The sequence below is a fragment of the Cebus imitator genome, unplaced genomic scaffold, assembly GCF_001604975.1.
Source record: "Cebus imitator isolate Cc_AM_T3 unplaced genomic scaffold, Cebus_imitator-1.0 Scaffold4, whole genome shotgun sequence".
NCBI lineage: Eukaryota > Metazoa > Chordata > Mammalia > Primates > Cebidae > Cebus > Cebus imitator.
Genome location: NW_016107319.1, coordinates 10981856 through 11005030, shown reverse-complemented (window position 1 = coordinate 11005030; position 23175 = coordinate 10981856). Strand labels below are relative to the sequence as shown.

Below are 23175 nucleotides of genomic sequence, written 5' to 3'. Positions count from 1 at the left end.
TTAATTTATTGAATTCTAATGCTTTTAAGCATTTTGTTCATGGGTAGACATTTGTATCTGCTCTTTTGTGTTTGTTGTTTGTTTGTTTGTTTTTGAGACAGGGTCTTGCCCTGTTGCCCAGGCTAGAACGCAGTGGCACAATCTCAGGTCTTTAGCCTCTACCTCCTGGGCTCAAGTGATCCTCCTACCTTAGCCTCCCAAAGTGTTGGGATTACAGGCATAGCCACCATGCATGACATTGTATTTTCTTTTACTGTCGTTTCTTACTCTGTTTGGTGGCTTGTCTGAGTCGGATTTTTCGTTTGGTTGTTGCTACTGGTTTTTTATTATTATGAAATTTTTTAATCAAAATAGAAAGAATAAAGTAATAAATCACTATATTCCCATCACCCATATTGAACAAGTGTCAACACTTTGCCACACCTCATTTACCAGTTCTTTTTTTTTTTTTTTTTGAGACGGAGTTTCACTCATGTTACCCAGGCTGGAGTGCAATGGTGCGATCTCGGCTCACCACAACCTCCACCTCCTGGGTTCAGGCAATTCTCCTGCCTCAGCCTCCAAGTAGCTGGGATTACAGGTACGCACCACCATGCCCAGCTAATTTTTTGTATTTTTAGTAGAGACAGGGTTTCACCATGTTGACCAGGATGGTCTCGATCTCTTGACCTCGTGATCCACCCGCCTCGGCCTCCCAAAGTGCTGGGATTACAGGCTTGAGCCACGGCGCCCGGCCTACCACTTCTTTTTTTCCTATATTTTATATCACATCCCAGATACCAAACATTCATTCCCGGATTCTTTGGTATATATCTCTAAAAAGTAAGGAGATTTTCCATAATACTATTTCACATCTTACAAAATTAACAACACCTTTAGTTTTTAATTGCTGCAAAGCTTCTGTTTGATTGGCCCCAGCCAAGTGCGCAGCCACATCAGTGAATCGGAGGAGAGGAAACCCATCTTAGCTTCCTTGTCATCTCCAAAAATTAAAGAAGAAAATCTGCTGCCTAGATGCTAGTAGAGTGATGGAGTACCCTTGAGTCCCCTCTGCCACAGCCCTATTTAGAAACCCACTGAATCTGCAATGCCAGACTCAATTTTTAGATAAATGCCCCAGCTGAAGCTTGCCAACGTATAGGGATTAATCCAAGTTTTATTCACAATAGCCCCTCTTTCTTTGAAAATGTGTGAGCCCAACACGATCAATGACTGAGTTTTCAGGCCTAACCGACTGGGGTCACAGGAGGTCTCTGTTATGTCCCTTGCGTGGTCAAATAAGGCATTTTCTCTTTCAGATAGTCAGGGTTGTCTTCAGGGCAGAGACTCACAGTCATTTTTAATCTTGGACACTCTTGTCCGCCCCTACATTCCCTAACCTGCCACCCAGGGCTCTTTTCATTACAATAAATAAAATCCTTTAGGAACGGGGTCCTCATTTCTGTGGTATTGAAAAGGGAAGAGCAGTGTTCATGAGTACCATTAAAACTATTTTCTTTCATTTTACATTACCTTTTTAATCAACTGCAAGAAAGTAAGACAACTGACCCTGATTCTTATATATAACATGTTAATATCTGGGCACATTTCAGAAGCAACAGCGATATAACTTCTTATTCAAAATGAAAATGAGGAAGTTAGGAAGACCACATATGGTCCTAGGCCGCAGAGACTGATTGCTACCACGGAACAGAAGGACTGTATCAGAGTTTCCTTCTATATTTCACAAGATACTGATGTACCTGTATAGCGTGTTTGTATTTTGTTTATTAAAGTGTTTAAAAATCTTTTACAAAAATATGTAGACCTAATATATTTCAAATACAATCACTTATAAATATGTACACAACATGTATACATATAAATATATAAAAAGAAATATTAAACATCTATTATTCTGTTATTAACAAATAAATTAATAAAAAGAAGTAATATTTGAGAAAAACAAAATCATTAAAAGTGAAGAAAACTGCATTAATCATGAAAATTAAGTTGAAAATGAAATACTGTTATTAGATCTTTTTAAAAAGTGGAATATCTAAAAATAAAGTGTTTTTTGAGTGCGAGCTTATTTTCATGTAAGCTATTCCAGCTTCTCCAAGAGTGTCTTCTGACCTTAAAGTACTTGAGGAAATGCTGAGGGGATAGTCATAACTAATTCAAATGTTTCCTTTTTTCCTTATCTTTGAATAATCCCACCTTTCTTAGTTGATATGTTTGAGAATCATTAAAAACAAAACAAACAAACAAAAAAAACACCTTTTTTCTCCTTTGGCAAGGCCTGTAATCTGTTGTTATTAGCAAGCTGTAGTTTTTGCTCAAAGAGACATTTCCGGTTTGTTCTAATTTCCTTTAGTGTCATTATATGAAACGTAGACTTGGAGATTCCATATGCAAGTTACCTGTATCCATTTTAATTCCGTAACATGCATATTCCACATATTCAAAAGATTTTTGAACTAAAGTCAGATTAATTCTTGAGATAACTTTGGTCTGTTGCCTGCCTTTTCTTGTGGCTTTTGGAGACATGGAATACTGATTTCTCAACTACTGCTTCTGTTCACTTCAAAATGTTAATGCCGTGTGTAACTCTTGGAGGGTTTCTCAAGGTCTAAGTGATTCAGAGGTCAGAGTTTTAAAAATACTGGTTCAGCGATTATGGACACATCTATGGTATTTCAGTTCTTAAAAAAATAGCATGATATATCAACATGGAAAACCAGTATTGCAGTGGCTTAATAACTCGTTCTGAGTAGAGAGGAGGAAGACACTGTTACCAGGAGGGATAGAAAAGCCACCAGGTGAGGGGCCCAGGGGCTGAGGTCTGCTGGGGAGCAGGTAGCAGTTAGAGAAAGAACAGGTTGGCTCCCAGAGAACTGTTCTACCCGACACGGAGACTTCCAGCTGTCTTTTTGCAGTATAGTTTCTCAGACATATAGCTACTTAGATAACTTGTATTTAAAACTTCCTTAAAGTAACACAAAAGCAAATAAAAATTGCCCCAGATTCTTTTGGACATGTTTCACCCATCTCTCAAAAGAAATCTGTAAATCCTGTTAGGTCGCATAATGTATGGCTGAATAGATAATTGAATACTTTTACTTGATTAATTCACTGAAGAATTTTTTTTTAAGATTCACTATTTAAAAAAAAATTACTGAAGTAATTTATCTCTGCACAGACAGACATCAGACTATCACTTTAGGATGATTTGCCGGAAACTTACATTTAATAGAATTTCATGCCACCCTGATCTATCTAGGCCCTTCTAAGTAAAAACACATTACAGTGCAGTCTTTTTTTCTTTGTTTAATCTTTTTCTTTTCTATTTGTCATTCCCAGGTTTAGTCTTGAAAGTAACTGTCTCTTAGAAAAAAAAAAAAAAACCTGTTTCTTCTCTATTCCTCCTTTAAAACTATTGTGTCATTACCAAACCAAGGTATTTTCTGAACTTTCTCTCACAGCCTGTACTCACCTTTTCTTTTCTCTTTTGGTTTTGTTATTGCTGTCAAAATGAGAATCCCTGTGACATTTGGTTTTAGTGGTGGCACGTGGGGAGGGTTGGTTTTAAGTAGATGGGCCTTCTCTTCTGCATGAAGCAAAACTCCCTGTTGGCCCCCAGGTGTTAAAGGTGGAAATCCTGGTGCCACAACAGGTACTTAGCAAAATGTATCGCTATTTAGAGCCATAATCTTTTATGGACTGTTTTATTATTTATTGTAAATCTTTTCCTTTCCCAGCCCTGTGCTGCTGACCCCACAGCCCATGCCTGGCCTGGAATTGTCCACTCACTGTGACAGCCCTGACCCTTCATATCTTAATCCTTAGAGATTTTCTACAGGAGAAAAATCAAAACATGCTTTCCACAGCCATTTCACTTGCATCTAGAAGAAACTCAAATAGATAAAAGTTTTCTAAGATTGTATTTTCTAAATAGCAAAACTCAGGGAAAGTAACAGCGGCATTGGGCTGTTTAAGTCCATACCATCAACTTCCAGATGCTGCTACTGAATAGTTGCTGAATATTTATATGAATTATGTAAGTCTTCCAGGACCCTGTCTTTGACCCACGCCAAAGGGAATATGTTGAGGTAGATGATTATTTTGTTGAGTGAAAATAAGTGACAATCCCCTCCCTATTTGCTGTTTCCACCTCCTCCTCTATCAACCTTTTAGCAAAAATATTAACCAGAAATAAATCTCTTTTTTTTTTTTTTTTCCTTTTTTCCGCTTCCTTGGCTTACTTTCTGGATGGAGGGGCTTTTTCATAATAAAATGACTAAAGTTTAGGCAGCTGGAGATTCAGAAGCAAGGGCTATATGGTGTTCACGAACTGGCTCCTTTTCTGGTAACTGGCTGCAGTCACCAGTTGGAGGACAGTACAAACACACTTGGCAGCACGTCATAAAGGCTGATGCATTCCATGGATTGTTTTCCTCCCTGGGAAGATGCAGCCCACTTCATCCTGTGTCCGGTACCTCCTGGAACTTGCCTCTCCACTGCCCACCGCCAACAGTGACAGTCACTGAACAGCATGAATGAGGTGTCAGCCTTACCACCCCTTACGGAAGTGCTTTGTCCACCGCAAAGCTGGGCATCACCTGAGAACGTATGTGCTTCTGTACCTTACGGTCACCGTGAGGCGTAGGTGAAGAAAAGGAACTTATGGAATACGGTCTTGGTATTCTAAAATGAACTTTCATGGCACCAAGTTACACATGGAGTGTCTTCTGTTTTCTTAGTACCTTGGGCAGAGAGTTCAGGATAACCAGTGCGTGTCATTGGAGCTCTAATCCCATGAAGCAAGCTCTGGACTATAGGGCATGCTCCAAGTTTAGTTTTTGCTCCTCCTGAAGTCTGATGTTAATCTGGGCAGCAGAGGGATTAATACATAAATAGTGTCACCATGCGCTTTATAGCTTTGGCGAAATTGAAGCTTACAAACAGCTCTAACGACCTCGTTACCTTCCTTCTTCATTTAGAGTTAATAGCAGACAGGCTTGCTCTCAGAAGCAGTGGCGAATGTTTAAGAGTTGCAAATTGACCAGGCCCATGAGTGGCAGAAGTTTTAGAAAATCGGGCATATCCTAACTTTTATGGGAAAATAACGAAAATTATTTTTACTTGCTCTGTTTCTCAATAGAAAAGCTGTTCAGCTTCCTTCAATACCTTTATACTGAAATGGCTGCTGTCTACTCCCCTCCAGCTCCCCTTTCTCTGTCTCTTCCTTTTCTCCATCTGTTCCAAGGATTCATGGCTCTCTATTGTCCATAAATTCCTTAGGTGTTAAGAGACCAACAAAAGGCAGTGTAGCTGAGCAGGAAAGAGTGCAGATGCGGAAGGCAACATGCTCAACTCATGGGCATGGGCCACTATATAACTTCGGTGTGCCTAAGTCTCTACATCGGTAAAATAGGGATAATGCAGTAGCCCCTCCTTACCCACAGGGAATATGTTTCAAGATCCACAGTGGTTAGCCAGGCATGGTGGTTCACACCCATAATCCCAGCACTTTGGGAGGCCAAGGCAGGCAGATCACCTGAGGTCAGGAGTTCGAGACCAGCCTGGCCAACATGGCAAAACCCCGTCTCTACTAAAAATACAAAAATTAGCCAGGCGTGGTGGCACACCCCTGTAATCCCAGCTACTCTGGAAGCTGAGGCTGGAGAATCGCTTGAGCAGAGGAGGCAGATGTTCCAGTGAGCCTAAATCACGCCATTGCGCTACATACAGCCTGGACGACAAGAGCGAAACTCTGTCTCAAAAAAGAAAAAAAGACCCACAGTGGTTGCCATAAACCACAGATAGTACTAAACCCTGTATACACAATGCTTTTTCCTATGCATACATGTGATAAAGTTTAATTTATAAATTAGGCATAGTAAAAGATTAACAACAATAATAAACTAGGACTACTATAACAATATTCTTATTCTGTAACAAGAGTTATGCAAATATGCTGTCTCTCTCAAAACATTTTATTGTACTGTGAATAACTGAAATCACACAAAGCCACGCTGTGGATAAGGGGGACTATTATAATAATGGTATCTACTCTCATGGGGTTCTTATGAAGACCAAGTGAAGTTAATACACACAAAGCACTTTAAATCAGTATCAGATACTTAGTGTGTGCTGCTGCTTTTTATTGAGCATGTACTATGTACTGAGAACTTTAACATGAAGTATCTCATTTGAACCCTTACAGCACCCCACTAAAAGATGGCATTGTTAAAACTGTTTTTCAGTGATGAAACTGGGGCTAGAGGGGTTATTGATTGGACAAAGGTCCCTTAACTATGAAGTGACCAATATGGAATTCAGACTTCGGTTTTTCTGATTCCAAACTCTCTGCAAAACCACTACACTCCCCAGCTCCTGACATGAACAGATCTGAATGCAGAGCATGGCAGCTGCATGTTTGGCCTGAGACCGATTCTCTGTTTACCTAATATCTTCTCTTTGTAGGTAAGACTTACGCCAACCTTAAGCTGCCTTGCCTTCTGAAAGTTTCTCCATTGATTATTTGCCCCCACAGAAACATTGGCAGCCCTTTTGTGCATTTTTAGTATCTGGCAAGACTCCCTTCTAATTCTCTGCTCCCTCAAAAGAAATCTTTTCTTTTCTATACAGGATAAAGCTGGCATCCAGGGTAGAAAATTATTTTGAATGTTGTTTCCCTCAGTGCTTGTCTCTCTTTCGATTCAATTTCTTTGGAGCAGCTCAATGATAATAGGGCTCCACTCCTCACATCAGCAGGAATCTGCACTTTTGAAGAGAGCATGTGAAGACACAGCACTAGCCCATTGCCACTACTTAGCAAGACCCAGGAGACTACTGCCAGCACATAGCATGGCACCCTCTGCCTGCTTCACCTAGAAAGCTAGGTGAAGGTCATTCTTAAATGTACCTGACCAGCCCTCTCTTTTAAACTCTTCTTCAACCTGGAAGTGTCGCTGCTGGCTGAGAACATTGGCCACCAGCATCACCATGTCCCATCTGGTCTGCTGCACTGGCCACGTGCCTTGTCTTCTGCAAGCCCCCCAGGCCTCACTGTCTGCTGCAGCCACATGGAGCTTTCTGAAACTGCAGTGTGGTTCCCTGACTCCCTTACTTAAAACACTGCAGTGTGCTCACTACTGTTGGGACAAAGCTGTGATCCCTGCACACAGCATCCAGTCTCATTACCCTCCACCATGGGCCTTCCTGCAGCTCTGCAGGCTGGCTGTGTTCTCTCGCAGTGCTGGGGCCACCTTCCCCAGCTCCTTAAAACGCTAATGACCCTACTCTCTGTTTTATGGTGGCTTTTGCAGGAAGACCCTTCCTGGGCTCCCTGGCCTGGTCACACTGTGTTCCATCCTCCACGGCCTTAGCCTCCCTTGCAGTTCCCATTTATGTATGTAGTTGTTAGGTAAATGTACACTCCCTGAGATTCACAACCACAGCTGGTGTTGCTCACCATGATGTTCCCAGTACCTGAGTGAAGATTATATCATGGGCGCCCACCAAATAATCACCATAAAAGGCGCGGTGGCTCACGCCAGTAATCCCAGCACTTTGGGAGGCCGAGGCAGGTGTATCATGAAGTCGAGATCGAGACCAACCTGGCCAACATGGTGAAACCCCATCTCTACTAAAAATACAAAAATTAGCTGGGCCTGGTGGCGCACACCTGTAATCCCAGCTACTCGGGAGGCTGAGGCAGGGGAATCACTTGAACCCAGGAAGCAGAGGTTGCAGTGAGCCGACATCGTGCCACTGCACTCCAGCCTGGCAACAGAGCAAGACTCCGTCTCAAAATAATAATAATTGCCATAAAACTGAGAGAATGAAGGTAGTACACAGTTTCTCCATGGCAGTGAAATTTTACACCCTTTAGGGGACCCCTCTTGGGACTCCTGTTGTCCCCAAATCGAACTTTCTACATTTCCGTCCAAACACTTCCAACAATTCCCCTGAACCCTCAGATTTCAAGGTAATTTCTATAGCCAGAGTCATGGAAACGCCAAGGCCTTTTACCTGACCTTTACCCTGTGCCCATGAGCAGCCCCCCCCAGCAGTGTTTCCCATGTGATTGTCCACTCAGATGCGAGAGTGTCGCCGTCACCTATGTATAAGCTTCAGAGTTACAGTTCTTTGTGAAAATCTTACACTCTGGGTTTGACCAGCAGTCCACCAAGATCTCTACCTCCCTGAGAGTTTTTTGATCCTTCATAGTTTTATTTATGGAAGGGTTGAAAATTAGCCTAATCCCTGCAGCTAACTCACCTTTCCAATTCAGAGGGTCCTTTTCTTCATTTTGTAACTCCTTTTATATCAAGGATACTCTACACATTGCATTAATTTGTGCAGATAAGTTGACTAATTTATGCTCTCCTTTGCACTAGACAGATACAAGTAAAAAACAGTTCATTTATTGAGCACTTACTTGTGACAGGCACTATGGCAAAGGATATTCCAGAGACTATCTGAGTAAATCCTCATAGCTCCTCTGTGAGGAGTGGATACTGTTATCCCATTTTATAGACAAGAAATGAAAGCTTGGAGAAGGCAAATGATATGTGCAAAGTTGCACAGCTGCTAAGTTGGGGGGCTGCAATTTGAACCCATAACTGCTTACTCTGGAGTGCGTGCTCTTAGCCACCATGCTGCACTGCCTTGTCCTTTAAAGAAGTCAGTCACTTGCAGGTTATGAGATGCTTGGTAGGAAGCGACATATCTGCCCCTTCCCTTCTCCCCACTTCCTGCCTCCTACGAGCCTATAGCCAGTGTTCATTTTTTAAGCCTATTTAAATTGGTTCGTGTTTAAGATACAAAGAAAAGCCATGGCATACAAAGTTGAGTTAAATCTAGCCTAACATAGTCATGTAAGACTGTATTATCTACCAATGTATGTTTTATTTTTAAAAAGTGGCTTTCATTTTCATCTTAACATTCCTTTTTTACAATTTAATAATAGCAACCATAGCTTTGTGGCATGTTTAGCAAAGAAGCACCAGTCCTGGAGTCCTAGGCTTAGTCTGTTGTTCTGCTCCAGATCTGCTGTTTTGCCCAGGGGAGCGGTGGTCGGCGGGCGGGGCGTGTAGTGATCCCTCCTGGCTGCGTTTCCTCACCTTCTGGGAAGGTTCTACCAATCAGAGGCACTGGTGGGAGGGAGGGATGGGGCTTAAGGAAGAACCTGGGTATTCCCCCATTCCCTCTCTGTCTCCCATGGCAGCTGCATCTCCTCTAGTGCTCCGGCTCCCATGACCTGGGCTCCATTTATCTCCTCCTTTTGTCCCTCCAGCCTCAGGGTGACAATGGCTTCCTGCCCATCCCGTCTCTGGGCTGTGTTACTGCCCCATGGACCTTCCACCATCTGGGTACCCAGTTCCTATGGCTGAATTTCCTCTGTTTTAAATAGATAGGGCTTTCCATTTTCTATGTTGGACTCTGATGGATACTCCAGTATTCTCATATGTGATCGCAGTACTTATTCACATTTTATTTTAGAGGCATGGAATTAAAAACATTTATTTATTTTAAGACGGAGTCTCACTCTGTCACCAGGCTGGAGTGCAGTAGTGCAATCTCGGCTCACTGCAACCTCTGCCTCCCAGGTTCAAGTGATTCTCCTGCCTCAGCCTCCCGAGTAGCTGGGACTATAGGCGCGCGCCACCACACCCAGCTAATTTTTGTATTTTTAGTAGAGACGGGGTTTCACCATGTTGGCCAGTATGGTCTTGATTTCTTGACCTCATGGTCTGCCCACCTTGGCCCCCCAACGTGCTGAGATTACAGGCATAGGCCACTGCGCCTGGCCCTTAAAAACATTTAATCCTTTATGTTCACTGTGGTCATGGTTTTAGGGGGAACCTGGCAGGATGTCTGGTGGCACTGCTTCTAGTTCTAGCTGAGTCACTAGGGGAGCTTAGGGTCACTTAGGTCAAGACTCTCCTCCATGTTAAATGAGGGAACTCCCTAGGGTCCCTTCTGGCCGCCCCATTTTCTGACTTTAACTCCTTCAGAACCAACACAATTTCAAGTTGCAGTTTTCGTTTCTGTGGGGACGAGTGACATGTTTCCTTCAGTGTATTTGTCCCTGGCCCCAGCCATCTGTCTTGATGTATGCAGTGGGTCCCTGAGGGATCAGGTGACAGAACATGGGTGAGCCAGGGCAATTCCATCCCTACCCTGGGAAAAGCAAGGACAGGCCCTTTCTGATTCTGACCTAGGCAGGGCACAGCGCACACTCAGAAAGAGCAGAGCAAGAGGAAAACATACTGCTCAGCTGTCTTTTTCTATGGATTTAACAGTGTTTCAAAGATGATGTTTCGTATATTCCCCCAAATATAAAACCCATCGGCAGAAGGTACAGCTGGCACTTGTCTGACGTGATGACTTTTCTTCTTCTCCATTTTAAGCACAATCTTCTTATATTCACTTAATTATATTCTTAAACACCATTGAAAACAACACCTTATCCAATATTGCGTGTGTATGTATTTGGGGCCAGATGTTCTGGGTGTCTTAAATAACTTTAATTTACTAAACCTCACTCCCCCTCCCCCACCCCAGCCCTTTCTTTTCAGAAGACACATTTAGACAATCACCATTCACCTCCAATTCAAAAGAACTGCTGCCCAGTGAATCTGTGCTGCACGGAAGAATATCAGCTCCAGGTATGGAAACATCGTTGGCTTTGCTTCTACCTTTGGTTGCTTAAGAATTACTTTTCTGAAATGTGCGAATTTTCAGATACTTTCAGCTTACAGATGTAGTCATTCATATACGGTTAGGTTTTAGAAAAGAAGGAGAAACTCAATTTAAGCTAGAAAAGCTTATTAAAATAAAATGTTTATAGTAATAAGCCTCTTCATCTTCACTTTAGGAGCTTATTGTTCTTTACCTGCTGATATTTTGCCCACATAATGAATTTTTTTTCTTTAAAATAATGAAGCATAACCTGACACTAATTTGCTTTACACGTTGTATTTCAGGCTGGCAGCCAGGAATATAGGGGAGGACAGTGGCTAGGGCGCTAGTTCCCAGCAGGGCAGGTCATGACCCCAAGGGGTGTGGGCCGCCACAAAGACCACCTCAGTTTCCGTGGAAACAAGACAGCTCTTTGAGAAAACCATGCCACCCAGATTTTGTCTCTCTTCTTGGCCATAGTATCTAAATGTATCCATCCAGTGCTCCGGTTTGCCGTCTCAGCCATCAGTACATCATTTTTTATCCATTCTTCCTTTTTTTATTTCTTCTTTTCAGGGTAGAAGGAAGGATGTGCTTGCTGCTCCTTATCCACAGCACGGCCATCCTGGAGGGCTTACATGTGTGTTCTCAGAGTTATTATGAACCACTGCACTCTAGTTCATCCTTCCTACATATACCCACCCCACCTACCACCAATCCAACAGCCAGAAAACTTCTGCCCGTTACTACCTTCCTTCCCAGCTGCGGAGAGGATCTCAGCAGCACTCAGTAGCCTCCATCTGCATTCATTTGTCCAGGAGACCGAGGCCGGGTATGTGCAGGGCTCGCAGCAGGGTTATTGGCCCCACAGCCCCTTCAAGAATAAAGTCCAAGTCTCCTCCACATACTCAAAGAGCCCTGTTTCACAGGACGCTGGAGAACTGATTAATTTGCAATGACGAAAGAATCCGGTAACATCTGAAATACTGGCATCGGATCTCACAGGTCATTGGAAATGGTTTGTGACGAACTAGGGGTGGAGGGTGGGAGTGGGGAAGGCAACTCTTTGTCATTCTTGAGTCTCATAAGGGCAGTTCCATCTCTTCTCGTCTCCACACATCCAGTCAAAGAATGCAGATACCTGCATGCTTTCTAGCTCTGCAGGCAGGGCTTTTCTATTCAAACACCAGAAATAACGTGCTTACACAAAACCACATTACATAATAGCTGGTTCTAGAGGTGGAAAGAAATTCTGCTTAGTGTATGTCTTCATACTCCAATAGGGGCTCTTGGAACTACTGTTTACTTCCCACAGTGTCATTTTGAATAGCCGTCTCCCTGGTCCCAAAATCATTGCCCTGCTGTTAAGTTGATGGATTGTGACTTTCTAATGTCAAAATAACTGCCTAGGAATTGCCTGTCAGAATGCTGTGACCCATACGGCCAGCATCCCATGATGTATATACAAACCCTACACTGCTGGCTTAATGTTTGGCTTGGCTGTATTTAAAGCAGGGTTTGTTGGTCAAGTTAAAACTTGACCTAAAGAGTGATTTCAGTATATGTTTAACTGTACATAAGGGGTTTTCCGTGATTTGCTTGGTAAACTTACGTTAGACATTAGATGAACTCACATTTTAAAGGCTTAACTCTTATTTGGGGGAGAAAGTCAGCATAACCGGGATTTTTAAAATGTAAATCTACCCTGCTGAAACATAATCAATCTAATACTCCACCAAAGCCTTCCTTCTTACTCCACCAAAGCCTTTCTTCAGGTAGAGAAAAGCAAAATGACTTCATTTACATTTTGTTAAAATAAGCAGCTAAAAAAAGACTTTTTTTAAAAAAATAAGCAAGGTGAAAATGTTTTGGGAATGGAGTTGAAATTTGAAAAAAATTTAAAATGATAGGGACAACCTTGTGATCATAAAGGTCTCATAATCTGAAGACAGTTTTGTAAGGAAGGTCTCAATAATTTGGACTAATTGTGGAGAAGACCAGTCTGAGTTAATCAAAGTTAGCAGTGTGGAGACTTTTAAAGAAAACTTACTTCTTTCAAGTCTGGACAGTGATGAATGGCCATGGATGAGTATACATCCTGAGGCCCTTAATCACAATTCTCAAATCTAAAAAACCCTACCAACCAAAATTTTTGGTATACATATTTTGTGGCAAAACCTAATGGGAAGCAATTTATAGTCTTTATTTATTACAAGGGTGAAATTTACACATTTTGCTGCAGAAATATCAGTGCACTTGACTATGAAGTGTTGCTGCAGGCCCACTGGGATGTTACGTAAAGTATGTTTTATGCACCATATTGTCATCCTAAAATCAGAAAGAAGTATGAATCCCAAATTACATCTGACCCCAGGGGTTTCAGATAGATATTGTGAATCCACATTTATTTTAGTAATCTGCTACATGCAGTGCTGGGAACAAGGACAGTGAAGCTACAGTCGAGGATCTTAAAGTTCTGAAGTATAAGAGTCATGGGTTCTTATAGAACATTTCATCTGGGATAGTAAGATTGGGGTGTGAAGGGGAAAAAATGAAAAGAAATTTTTAGAAGACCAATCCAGCAGCAGATTGCTGAAACACTGGAGAGGACTGGGGGCAAAGGACAGGAGACCAGCCGGGATCCTCTAGTTCCAGGGCGGCTTTATAAATAAGGGCCTGAGTTAGAGAAAAAAAGAGGAGTCGGGTGGGAGAAGCAGACAGAGGATGAGTTGGCTGGTTGGGAGACTGGCTAGCTTTGCTAATAAGCAGGTTGAATTAGGAAATGATAGTGGCTGTGAAGAAATGGGGAAGCCAGAAAGGAGACAGCTGGCTTTAGTGACTAGGTAGAAAATAATTTGTTGTTAGTGTACAAACGAAAGCCTCAGAATCCTTAGACATCTTCTCTCAGGTGGTTTAAACATTACCATTAGGAAACTATTTCTACCCTTTCTTTACTTAACAAACCTCTTTCAGCAGATAATGCAAAAATAAATGTCAGCCCAGAGAATTCTGTCAGATTCCCTATTAGCAGAGACCATCATTAATGAGATATAATGCGCCTAGTTCCATTTCCCTTGCAAATGCTGAAAATACATAGCATCATTTCAACAATATATACAGTATTGGTCTATAGTTATGTACCTTCTACCAATAGGATGAAGAGTCCAGATGCCTTCAGATCAAAACCACAGAGCAGTTGAGGTGCCAGATGAGAATATCATTTAGTGCGTAGCAGCTGCTGGGCCAAGGGGATCCATGGTAGCCTCACTGTGTTGTGCTTGTGTTTCAGGCCTGTTGGAGAAGGAAGCCAGCAGTGAGTGGGATTGCAAAGTAGGGAGAGGTTGGTAGAACTGTGGACTGTGAAGAGATCGAGAATAGCACAGTTAACTAGGCATTTGCCTTCGGCAGATGGTATCTGAAACTCACAGCTGCCACCGTCCCAGAGAAACAGAATAAACACAGAGCTTCACGGTGTCCTGGCCACGGTTGTTGCCAGTATTTCTAGACTGACTTTCCTGAGAACTAAAGAATGCTCATGTTAGCCAAGACCTAACATTTTCACTTGCTGCGAATGTCTTAGGCAGAGGTAGCATCAGGAATCGTTAATAAAATGATGAGTTAAAAACGGCTGTCAAGTTCTGCGGGAGGGATGTGGGGACAGAATATCCTTAGAGCCATAAATAGATTACTGAATATACCCTGGGTGGTGATGTTGCTGTTGGTGACTTTACAAAAGACATAAAACAGCTTTCCTATCATGGGGGAGATAGAAATTACAGACGACGTGTAATTTAATGTACTTTATTTAATTTATAGTTGACTCACTTTGTGCAAAATTTACATCAATAGGAGAAAGATTCCGAGGTCAGGTGATTTTTCAGGGCGGTGAGTCTGTATTAAGAGCAGACCCATTGCCATCGTACCTGCAGCTGTTCCTGTTTCCCATCATCTTGCTGTAAGCAAAGGCCGTTAAGAGAAGAATTTATATCCCAGTACTGCTTTTAAACAATGTGGAGCTTCCATTCTGTGTTATTATGATTTTGAAGTCACAGTATGTTTGCTCTGTATTAAGCCAAAAAAACAAAAACACAACCAGAGCGGGTGTGAAGGAAAAATGTGGGTCTCTATGGAATTCTCTCCGAGTGTTTGGAGTCCCCCATGTTTCCATGTGTTATTTCAGATGGAGCCGGGAGTGAGATGATGGAAAGCACATCCGCAATTATATTCGTCAATTCCTTCCCTCATTATTTCCTAACTTGCATTTTAAAAGTCTCTTTTTGCTGGTTGTGTTTATAATGTACAAATCAGAAAAGGTAAACATCAGCACCCCTCAGCAGAACAAGTTTTTATTGGTAGGCAGGGGGAAGTTTTCATTTCTTCAGGACCTGCTATGCCAATCAGAATTTGATGTTCAATCAAAAGGCTCGTTTGGAATTGTCTGCCTTGTCCCCAGGCTTGTTCTTGATCCATTTTCCCCTTTCTGGTCTGACTATCAATCTAATATACTACGTCATATACTTTCCTGAAATCTAAATAAATGATGCCTTGCATTAGAGTGTCACCTGCTACTAGCTCTCAGCCTGACACACTCTTGGTCAGAGTGACCTCTTTAAAACAGTTGGCTTAAAAAGACATGTCTCGATGTGTGCGTGTCACCTTCCTTTGTGTTAAGACTTCCCAACTCACGCCTCGAGAGAGAGACACACACATATAAAGCATCTTGGATTATATTATAGCAAACTATTTTCTTCAATCCATTCTCAAACACAGCAGATTCTTTTTCAATTTAGACAAAGTCATAGATAAACAATAGAACATAGGGTGTTGGTGTGTATCGTTTTGTAACTTGAGCTTTTTTTTTTGATGAGACAAATTCATTTTGTACAGAGAAGGAAGCTAGCAGTTTTCAAGGGTCTATTAAATTGTCAGGCACAGGACATATGTCATCTCGTTTTTAATTCTGGAAACAACTCATTGAGACACAGGAATTATCTGCAATTTACAAATGACTACCTGGAGGTGTAGAGAGATTTAATAACTTCTTCAAAGTCATGCAGCTGGGGAGGGGCAGCACAGGAATTCAGACTCAGAATTGCACGGCACATTTTCTCTCTTTCTGCCCTGTCTTGCTGCCTGCTAGTCAGTTGATGTCACCAGACCCTGACCAAAAGGAGCACACCTCTCAGTGTTGCCCACATTGACCCCAGCCATTGGCATTTTAAGTATTACTGATGCATTGCCTTCTTTTAGTTAGAAATAAAAATGAGTTCGTTAAGTAAGATACTCAAAATAATTTATAAGTGCTTACTGTTGATTAACAGAATTCTAATTTTATACTCTTCTATTTCTGTCTTTTCTCTCTTCCTTTAATGCATTAATAACTTTAGTCCAGGCTCCTTTCTTTTCTTTTTAGGGCCAAACTATATGCTAGCACAGGAGAAAATCAGTAATATCATAGTTCGTTGGAACATTTCTTTCAGTTAAGATGTCAGTAGTTTTTAATGGGTCATCTGGTTCGTAGAAATGGTTTTATGAAGCTGTGTTAAAACTTTCAGTTAGATAAAACATGTAATGCCAAATTTAATGATGATCTGGTCAGCAGCACAGAAGAAAATTTCTAGACTGGGATGCAGGAGAACTTGGGTTTGGTCCTAGCCCAATTTCCTGTGGAAAGAGATGAGAAGGTCCACAAGCTCCTTGTACATGCCCTGTATTAAAAGTTCTGCCATCTTGATATGGTTTAGCTCTGTGTTCCCACCCAAATCTCATCTCAAATTGTAATCCCCACGTTTGGATCATGGTGACAGTTTCTCCCATGCTGTTCTCATGATAGTGAGTTCTCACGAGAGCTGATGGTTTTAAGTGTTTGGCAGTTCTTCCTTCATTCACTCACCCTTGTCTGCTGCCATGTAAGATGTACCTGCTTTCCCTTCCACCATGATTATGTTTCTTAAGGCCTCCCAAGCCATGCAGAAATGTGAGTCAATTAAACCTCTTTTCTTTACAAATTGCCCAGTCTCTGGTAGTATTTTTATAGCAGTGTGAAAATAGACTAATACACATCTGTTACGGCATTGTAAGTTTAGCCCAGGCTCCTTTCTTTTCTTTTTAGGGTCAAGACTATATGCTAGCACAGGAGAAAATCAGTCTAGTTTAGGGCTTTAATGCTAAAATTCTGCCACCCACAGTGAGAGTTGGGAAAGGGAAAAGTCACCATAATTAGTTCTTGAAAGACACAGTATTGAGGAGAGGTAGTGACTGGGATGGGCATGAGAAGGGCTTCTAGGAAGCTGGGGGGGTTCTATTTCTTTGTCTGGTTACTGAATACATACGTAGGCAATTTTGTAAAACTTCATCCAGCTGCATTCTTATGATAGTATTTCTGCATTTATCAAGGCTAATTGGCTTTTTTACAAATAGGTGAATCTAGATGCCAAGTGGACACCTTAAGGCCGTTATAGGAGTGCACACTTGCTTCAGACTATGACAGTGATCATGACGACAATAGTTTTTCAATTATGCCACTTAGTTTGCAGGAACATTTCTATTTGTAACATGAACTGGTTGCCCTGAACTAATGACATATAGGTTGATATATCTTCTTCCTGTTTCATTTCAAAGCCAAAAACTATTCCACACTGCTTATGGCATTTCTTTGATGTATGGCAGGAGATAAGCTATAGTCTGTGCAGCTGTTTACTAGAGGGAGAAAGTTTCTTGGTTACGGATTTTCTTGATCCAGACAATGTTATTTGAGGCCAAGGACTGTGTGCTCCTTGCTAGCCCCATCTGTCCCCCACCAGCCTCATTTAGTCTTAGAGTATAGGTGTATTCCAAAGGAGAGCTGTTGACTCCATTAGAAACTAGTTGCAGAGAAAGATATTTCATTAGACACTGTCCGCTATCTGTCTGAGCTAGCTTTTCTCCGTAATTAACTAATTAAATTAAGTTGCCAGCCCCTACGGACCAGCATTTATAGGTTCACACACTAAAGTACAGGTACACTTTTTTAAAGGGTGACAACCTTTCCAAAGGAGAAATGTGTATCCGATTTAGATGCCTCACTTGAAGTATCTGTAGAAAGGCACAAAGGTTAAGGAAAAAAAAATGTGATTGTGTGGCCAAGCCCCTTTATCTCTGCCCATATGGTTTGAGTCTCCCCAGATGGGTTGAGTCACTTGGTATTAAACATAATTATCAACACTTTCATGTTTGTACTTTGTGGGAAATGCTAACATTCAGAAGCCCTTCTAAAACCAAGATCCAAGTCAGGTTTGGGGTGGCATGCATCTATGATACCAGCTATTCAGGAGGCTGGGGTGGAAGGAACTTGAGCCCAGGAGTTTGAGACCAGCCTGGGCAACATAGCAAGACCCCATCTCAGAAAAACCCAAATCCCTTTTGAGGACTTTGTTTCTCAAGCATAGGTTACCCCCAGGGCTGTGGCCACTTTGGCCTTGGCCTGGTTTCTTCCTCTGAACAGAGCAAATTTCTATGTGCTCACATAAAGTATTCCAAACACCCTTTATAAGGCCTCAGCAGTGCCTATGGTTGCGTTTTTACTTTTGCAAAGACTATTTAGATGCCTCGAGAATGAATAGTGCTATAAAAGGCCAAATTCTTGAATATGTGTAATGGATGATGGAGAGTATTTGTTTGAAAATTGCAATGCAGTGACCCTGGCTTCAGTTTGGGGCTGGCTAATTCAATCTACAAGGCTTTTTCTCTATATACAATATGTTATTCCATTTCTTTGCTATCAAAAATACATATTCTCATTTCATGCAATTTCTTCTTTGTGTTTATTCCTTTTCAGGGCAGCAACTGCCCTCTGGTAACCAGGATAGAAAAAAAGAAAAGTAATTCCGCTCATAAACTAGACCATCTATTTTCATTCAAACAAATCCATTCTGTATTCTCTTACATAGGCCAGATGAGTGCCTCTCTGTGGTAAGAAACACACTCCTACATCACACCATGGCTGTCTCCTGATGTAGTGATAGGGATGATGGTCCAATAATTCATTTTTTATTTGCTGCTATTCCCCCTCATTCAGTGTGTCTCTTTTAGCAAGTTACTTAGCTTTTCTGTTCTTACTTTATCATTCAGAAAAAAAAGATGTTCACTAGAAGTGCAGAAGTGTGGCCAGTCTTTGCATTCTCATAATGTAAGGTTCACCACGCCATCCCAGATGTTCCATTCAGACATTCACGTGGAGGTCCCCGGAGCTCTTTAAATTCAAAGGTCTTCAAACTGAAGATGGCATTTTCCCTGCTTCCCACTTTCTTCGTACCACTCCTCTAAAAACGTCAATCAATGAATTAAAACCCTCCTCTCCTGTTTTTCTGTCTTAATAGGTAGCATCATAATCACCACCTGCCATGGCACACACCATAAGTTTGGACACCATTTGTTTGTATTCCCCCAGAAGCAGATTGTGAGACAAATTTGGGTGCAGTTTTTGTTTTGTTTTGTTTTTTGTTTGAGACAGAGTCTTGCTCTGTCACTCATGTTGGAGTGCAGTGGTGCCATCTTGGCTCACCGTAACCTCTGCCTCCCAGGTTCAAGCAATTCTCCCGCGTCAGCCTCCTGAGTGGTTGGGATTACAGGCACATGCCACCATATCCGGCTAATTTTTNTTTTTTTTTTTTTTTGTATTTTTAGTAGAAACGAGGTTTCACCATGTTGGCCAGGCTGGTCTCAAACTCCTGACTTTAGGTAATCTACCTACCTCTGCCTCCCAAAGTGCTGGAATTACAGGCATGAGCTACCACGCCCGGCCTAGTTTTTTGTTTTTTGGGGTTATTTTTTGGAGGTGAGACCGGGAAGCGCACTGGTAGCAGGATGCAAAAGTGAGCCAGGCAAAGGAGAGCAGCCAAACAGGTTACCAATGTGGCCAACTGGAGATTAATTTCCCTGGGGACCTGTGGGACACAATGTAGGATACACACTTCAGAGTTTCCTACCCGAAGGATGAGACAGCTGGAATATTTATGCAAGCAGTCATCAGTTAAATCTGCACCCAGGAGAGTTAGTCCCCCCAGTCTGGTGGGCCAACCAGGTTTCAGGGGCCACAGAAAGCCCATAGGAAATACATGCAGCACTGGCGGTAGGAAGTAAGGCACTGAAGCCATGAAGGAGAGGTGATACAGGGTGCGTATCACTTATCCAAAATGTGTGGGACCAGAAAAGTATTTCAGAGTTGAGATTTTTTTATTTTTATTTTTTTATGATACTGGATGAGCATCCCAAATTCAAAAATCTGAGGAGCATTTCCTTTGAGCGTCATGCTGGTGCTCAAAAACTTCGCATTCTGAGCATTTCAGATTTGGGTTTTTGTGATTTGGGAAGCTTAACCTGTAATTGGGGAGGGACACGAAGAACAACACTGTCTGCTGCACCGTCTTTCGTTATTGCCTCTTACTCACCCTCCACTTCCATTCAGTTACCATGTCCCATCGATCCCTCCTCCTAGATCTCTCCTCGTCCTAACTGAAGTAACTTTCAAGTCTTCATCACTAGTTCTCTGGATTACAGTGGCCTCTGGCTGGTCTCCCTGTCTCCAGTGTCACCCCCTCCAACCCCTGCTCTCATCCTGTAGTCCAACTATCTTTCTAGACTGCAGATCTCATCAGGCCACTGCCAGCCAGGGGGGCTTCCCGTTGTCATCAGGATAAAATCTAAGCTTTGACTGATGCACATATATTCATAAGACTGATTATGATATGGGTCTGGTTTTGCCACAGGTTAGAATGGATCCATTTATGAAAATAAAACGTACCGTAAAGCCTCTTATAAATATAATTGGTTTCTACCTAATGCGGGTGCTCACATTGCATTAGTCCCCACTCATCCTCAGGGGATACATTCCCAGACCCCTAGTGGAAACCTGAAAACTTGGATAGTACCAAACCCTATAAATAATAGTATGTTTTTTCCTATACACACATACCCGTGATGAAGTTTAATTCATAAATTAGGCATGGCAAGAGATTAACAATAATAATGAAGTAGAACAATTTAATAACAACATACTATAACAAAAGTTATGTGAATGTGGTCCTTCTCTCAAAAGATCTTCTTGCACTATATTCATGCTTCCTGTGCTGATGTGAGGTGACGAAATGTCTACACCATGAGATGAAGTGAGGTGAATGACAGCCGCAGTGATATGGTGTGAGGCTGTTGCTGACCTTCTGACACTATGTCAGAAGGAGGATCATCTGCTTTTGGTGATCCTCGATCATGGAGCCACGATGATGTTGATGGTTAGATGTCAGGAGCAGAGGATGTCAATGACTAACGGGTGTTTAGCGTATACAGCATGGAATGCCAGAAAAATGGGTGACTCATGTCCCAGGTAGGACAGAGTGGATGGCAAGAGATTTCATTAACTAAGAACAACATGCAATTTTTCTTAACTTATGAAATGTTTATTTGTGGAATTTTTCATTTAATATTTTCAAACCACAATTGACCATGGATAACTGAAACCATAGAAAGCAAACCCACAGAGTAAGGGATGACTGTCCCATGAAGTAACTCTCCTTTTAGAATGAAATGGTTTAGGCCGGGCACGGTGGCTCACGCCTGTAATCCCAGCACTTTGGGAGGCTGAGGGGTGTGGATCACCTGACATCAGGACTTTGTGACTAGCCTGACCAATATGGTGAAACCCCGTCTCTACTAAAAATACAAAAATTAGCCAGGTGTGGTGGCTTGCGCCTGTAGTCCCAGCTACCTGGAGGCTGAGACAGAAAAATTGCTCGAAGCCGGGAGGCAGAGGTTGTAGTGAGCCTAGATCGCACCACTGCACTCCAGCCTGGATGACAGAGCGAGACACTGTCTCAAAAATATTTATTTAATTAATTAATTAATTAAAAATATAGCAGGGCTATATTCGTTCACCTTAGATGCAGAGCTGATTGCCAACCACTAAAGAAGCTCTAGGGCATTTCTGGAAGCAGAGAGTGGGAGATGGAGGCACAAGAAGACTTTAGATGGTTTGATGTGAGAGTCCAATACTTAATATGAAAACTGAATACTGATTTTCACATGTAATAATAAACCTCCCAGTCATAAAAATTGCCTCTGTCCTTAGCCTCACATTAAAAAGCTTGGAGTTGGCTGGGTGTGGTGGATCACACCTGTAATCCCAGCACTTTGGGAGGCCAAGGCACCTGAGGTCAGGAGTTCAAGACCAGCCTGACCAACATGGTAAGACCCTGTCTCTACCTTAAAAAAAATACAAAAATTAGCCGGGTGCAGTGTTGCGCACCTGTAGTCCCAGCTACCTGGGAGGCTCAGGCAGAAGAATCGCTTGAACCCTGGAGGTGGAGGTTGCAGTGAGCTGAGATCATGCCATTACACTCCAGCCTGGGTGACAGAACGAGAGTCCATCTCAAAAAAAAAAAAAAAAAAAAAAAAAAAAAAGGTTGGAGTTACTTCAAGTAGAATTTTTTTCCCACCTCTGGGCTAACAGATGTTTTATAGAATCTTTTTTATCAAATTGCTTCTTTTTTAATATAAATTATTTTAGTGATGGGCAGTTTTATATTTTGATCCCCATAAGGCAAAAGTTCACATTGGAGTCTCTCATTAATACTTATGGTCAAGTTTGTGTGAGACAAATTTAAATTCAGGCCTAAATTACTATGGAATTTTGGCCTCCCGTGAAAAAAGATAAATCTGTATTTCTTTTAAATTATTAAAAAATTGTGCATGGTTTTTCCCTCTTGCTTGGGAAACATGTCCCACAAATCTTCCAGTACTTCCAAGGATGTTTCTTGCACATGAAGAGAGAAAGAACTTTCTAGAGCTGTCAAGCTGCACACCTCCCTAGTCTTAGACCTCCTCACCTCTACAAGAAACAGCAGAGACAGATAGTACTAGATTTGGAAATTGCCACATGTACACAGCCATTTCTGTCCTTAGCTTCCTACACTCTCAAGTGCTTTTGCGTTCCATCTCCTCCCAGTCTTTTCCTTCTCTGTGTCTGCTGTAAGCCATGGTGAGGCTTACATAATGCAATACTTACATGAAATACTCTATTAAAAATATAAACAAGAAGTGAGAGGGAGGCCACGTGCAGTGGCTCGCCTATGATCCTAGCACTTTGGAAGGCTCAGGCGAGCCAGTCATTTGAGGCCAGGAGTTTGAGACTAGGTTGGCCAACATGGCACGAAACCCTGTCTCTACAAAACAAACAAAAATTAGCCAGGCATGGTAGTGCACATCTGCAATCCCAGCTACTCTGGAGGCTGAAGTAAGAGAATCACTTGAACCCAGGAGGCGGAGGTTGCAGTGAGCCGGGATTACGCCACTACACTCCAGGCTGGGCGATAGCATGAGACCCTGACTCAAAAAAAAAAAAGAAAAGAAAAGAAAGGAAATGAGTTCTCTTAGTTACAGAGAACAGAATAACAGAGCTAGACGTCAATGTCTCGTTCTAGGAATTTAATCTACAAATAGACTTGAGCAAGCTACTTTAAGGGATATGGA

At 42.0% G+C, this 23175-nt stretch overlaps 1 protein-coding gene across 8 annotated transcripts in view; it reads left to right on the top strand.

Annotated features, from left to right (window-relative positions):
• The window catches only part of ZNF827 (zinc finger protein 827), a 183544-nt gene that overhangs the window by 106515 nt on the left and 53854 nt on the right, over positions 1-23175 (top strand). For all 8 annotated transcript variants that reach the window (XM_017534708.2, XM_037740573.1, XM_017534725.2 and 5 more), the window contains exon 8: positions 10558-10661. In XM_017534708.2, coding sequence (XP_017390197.1) covers positions 10558-10661 — 104 coding nt within the window. The remainder of the gene's footprint in view (positions 1-10557; positions 10662-23175) is intronic.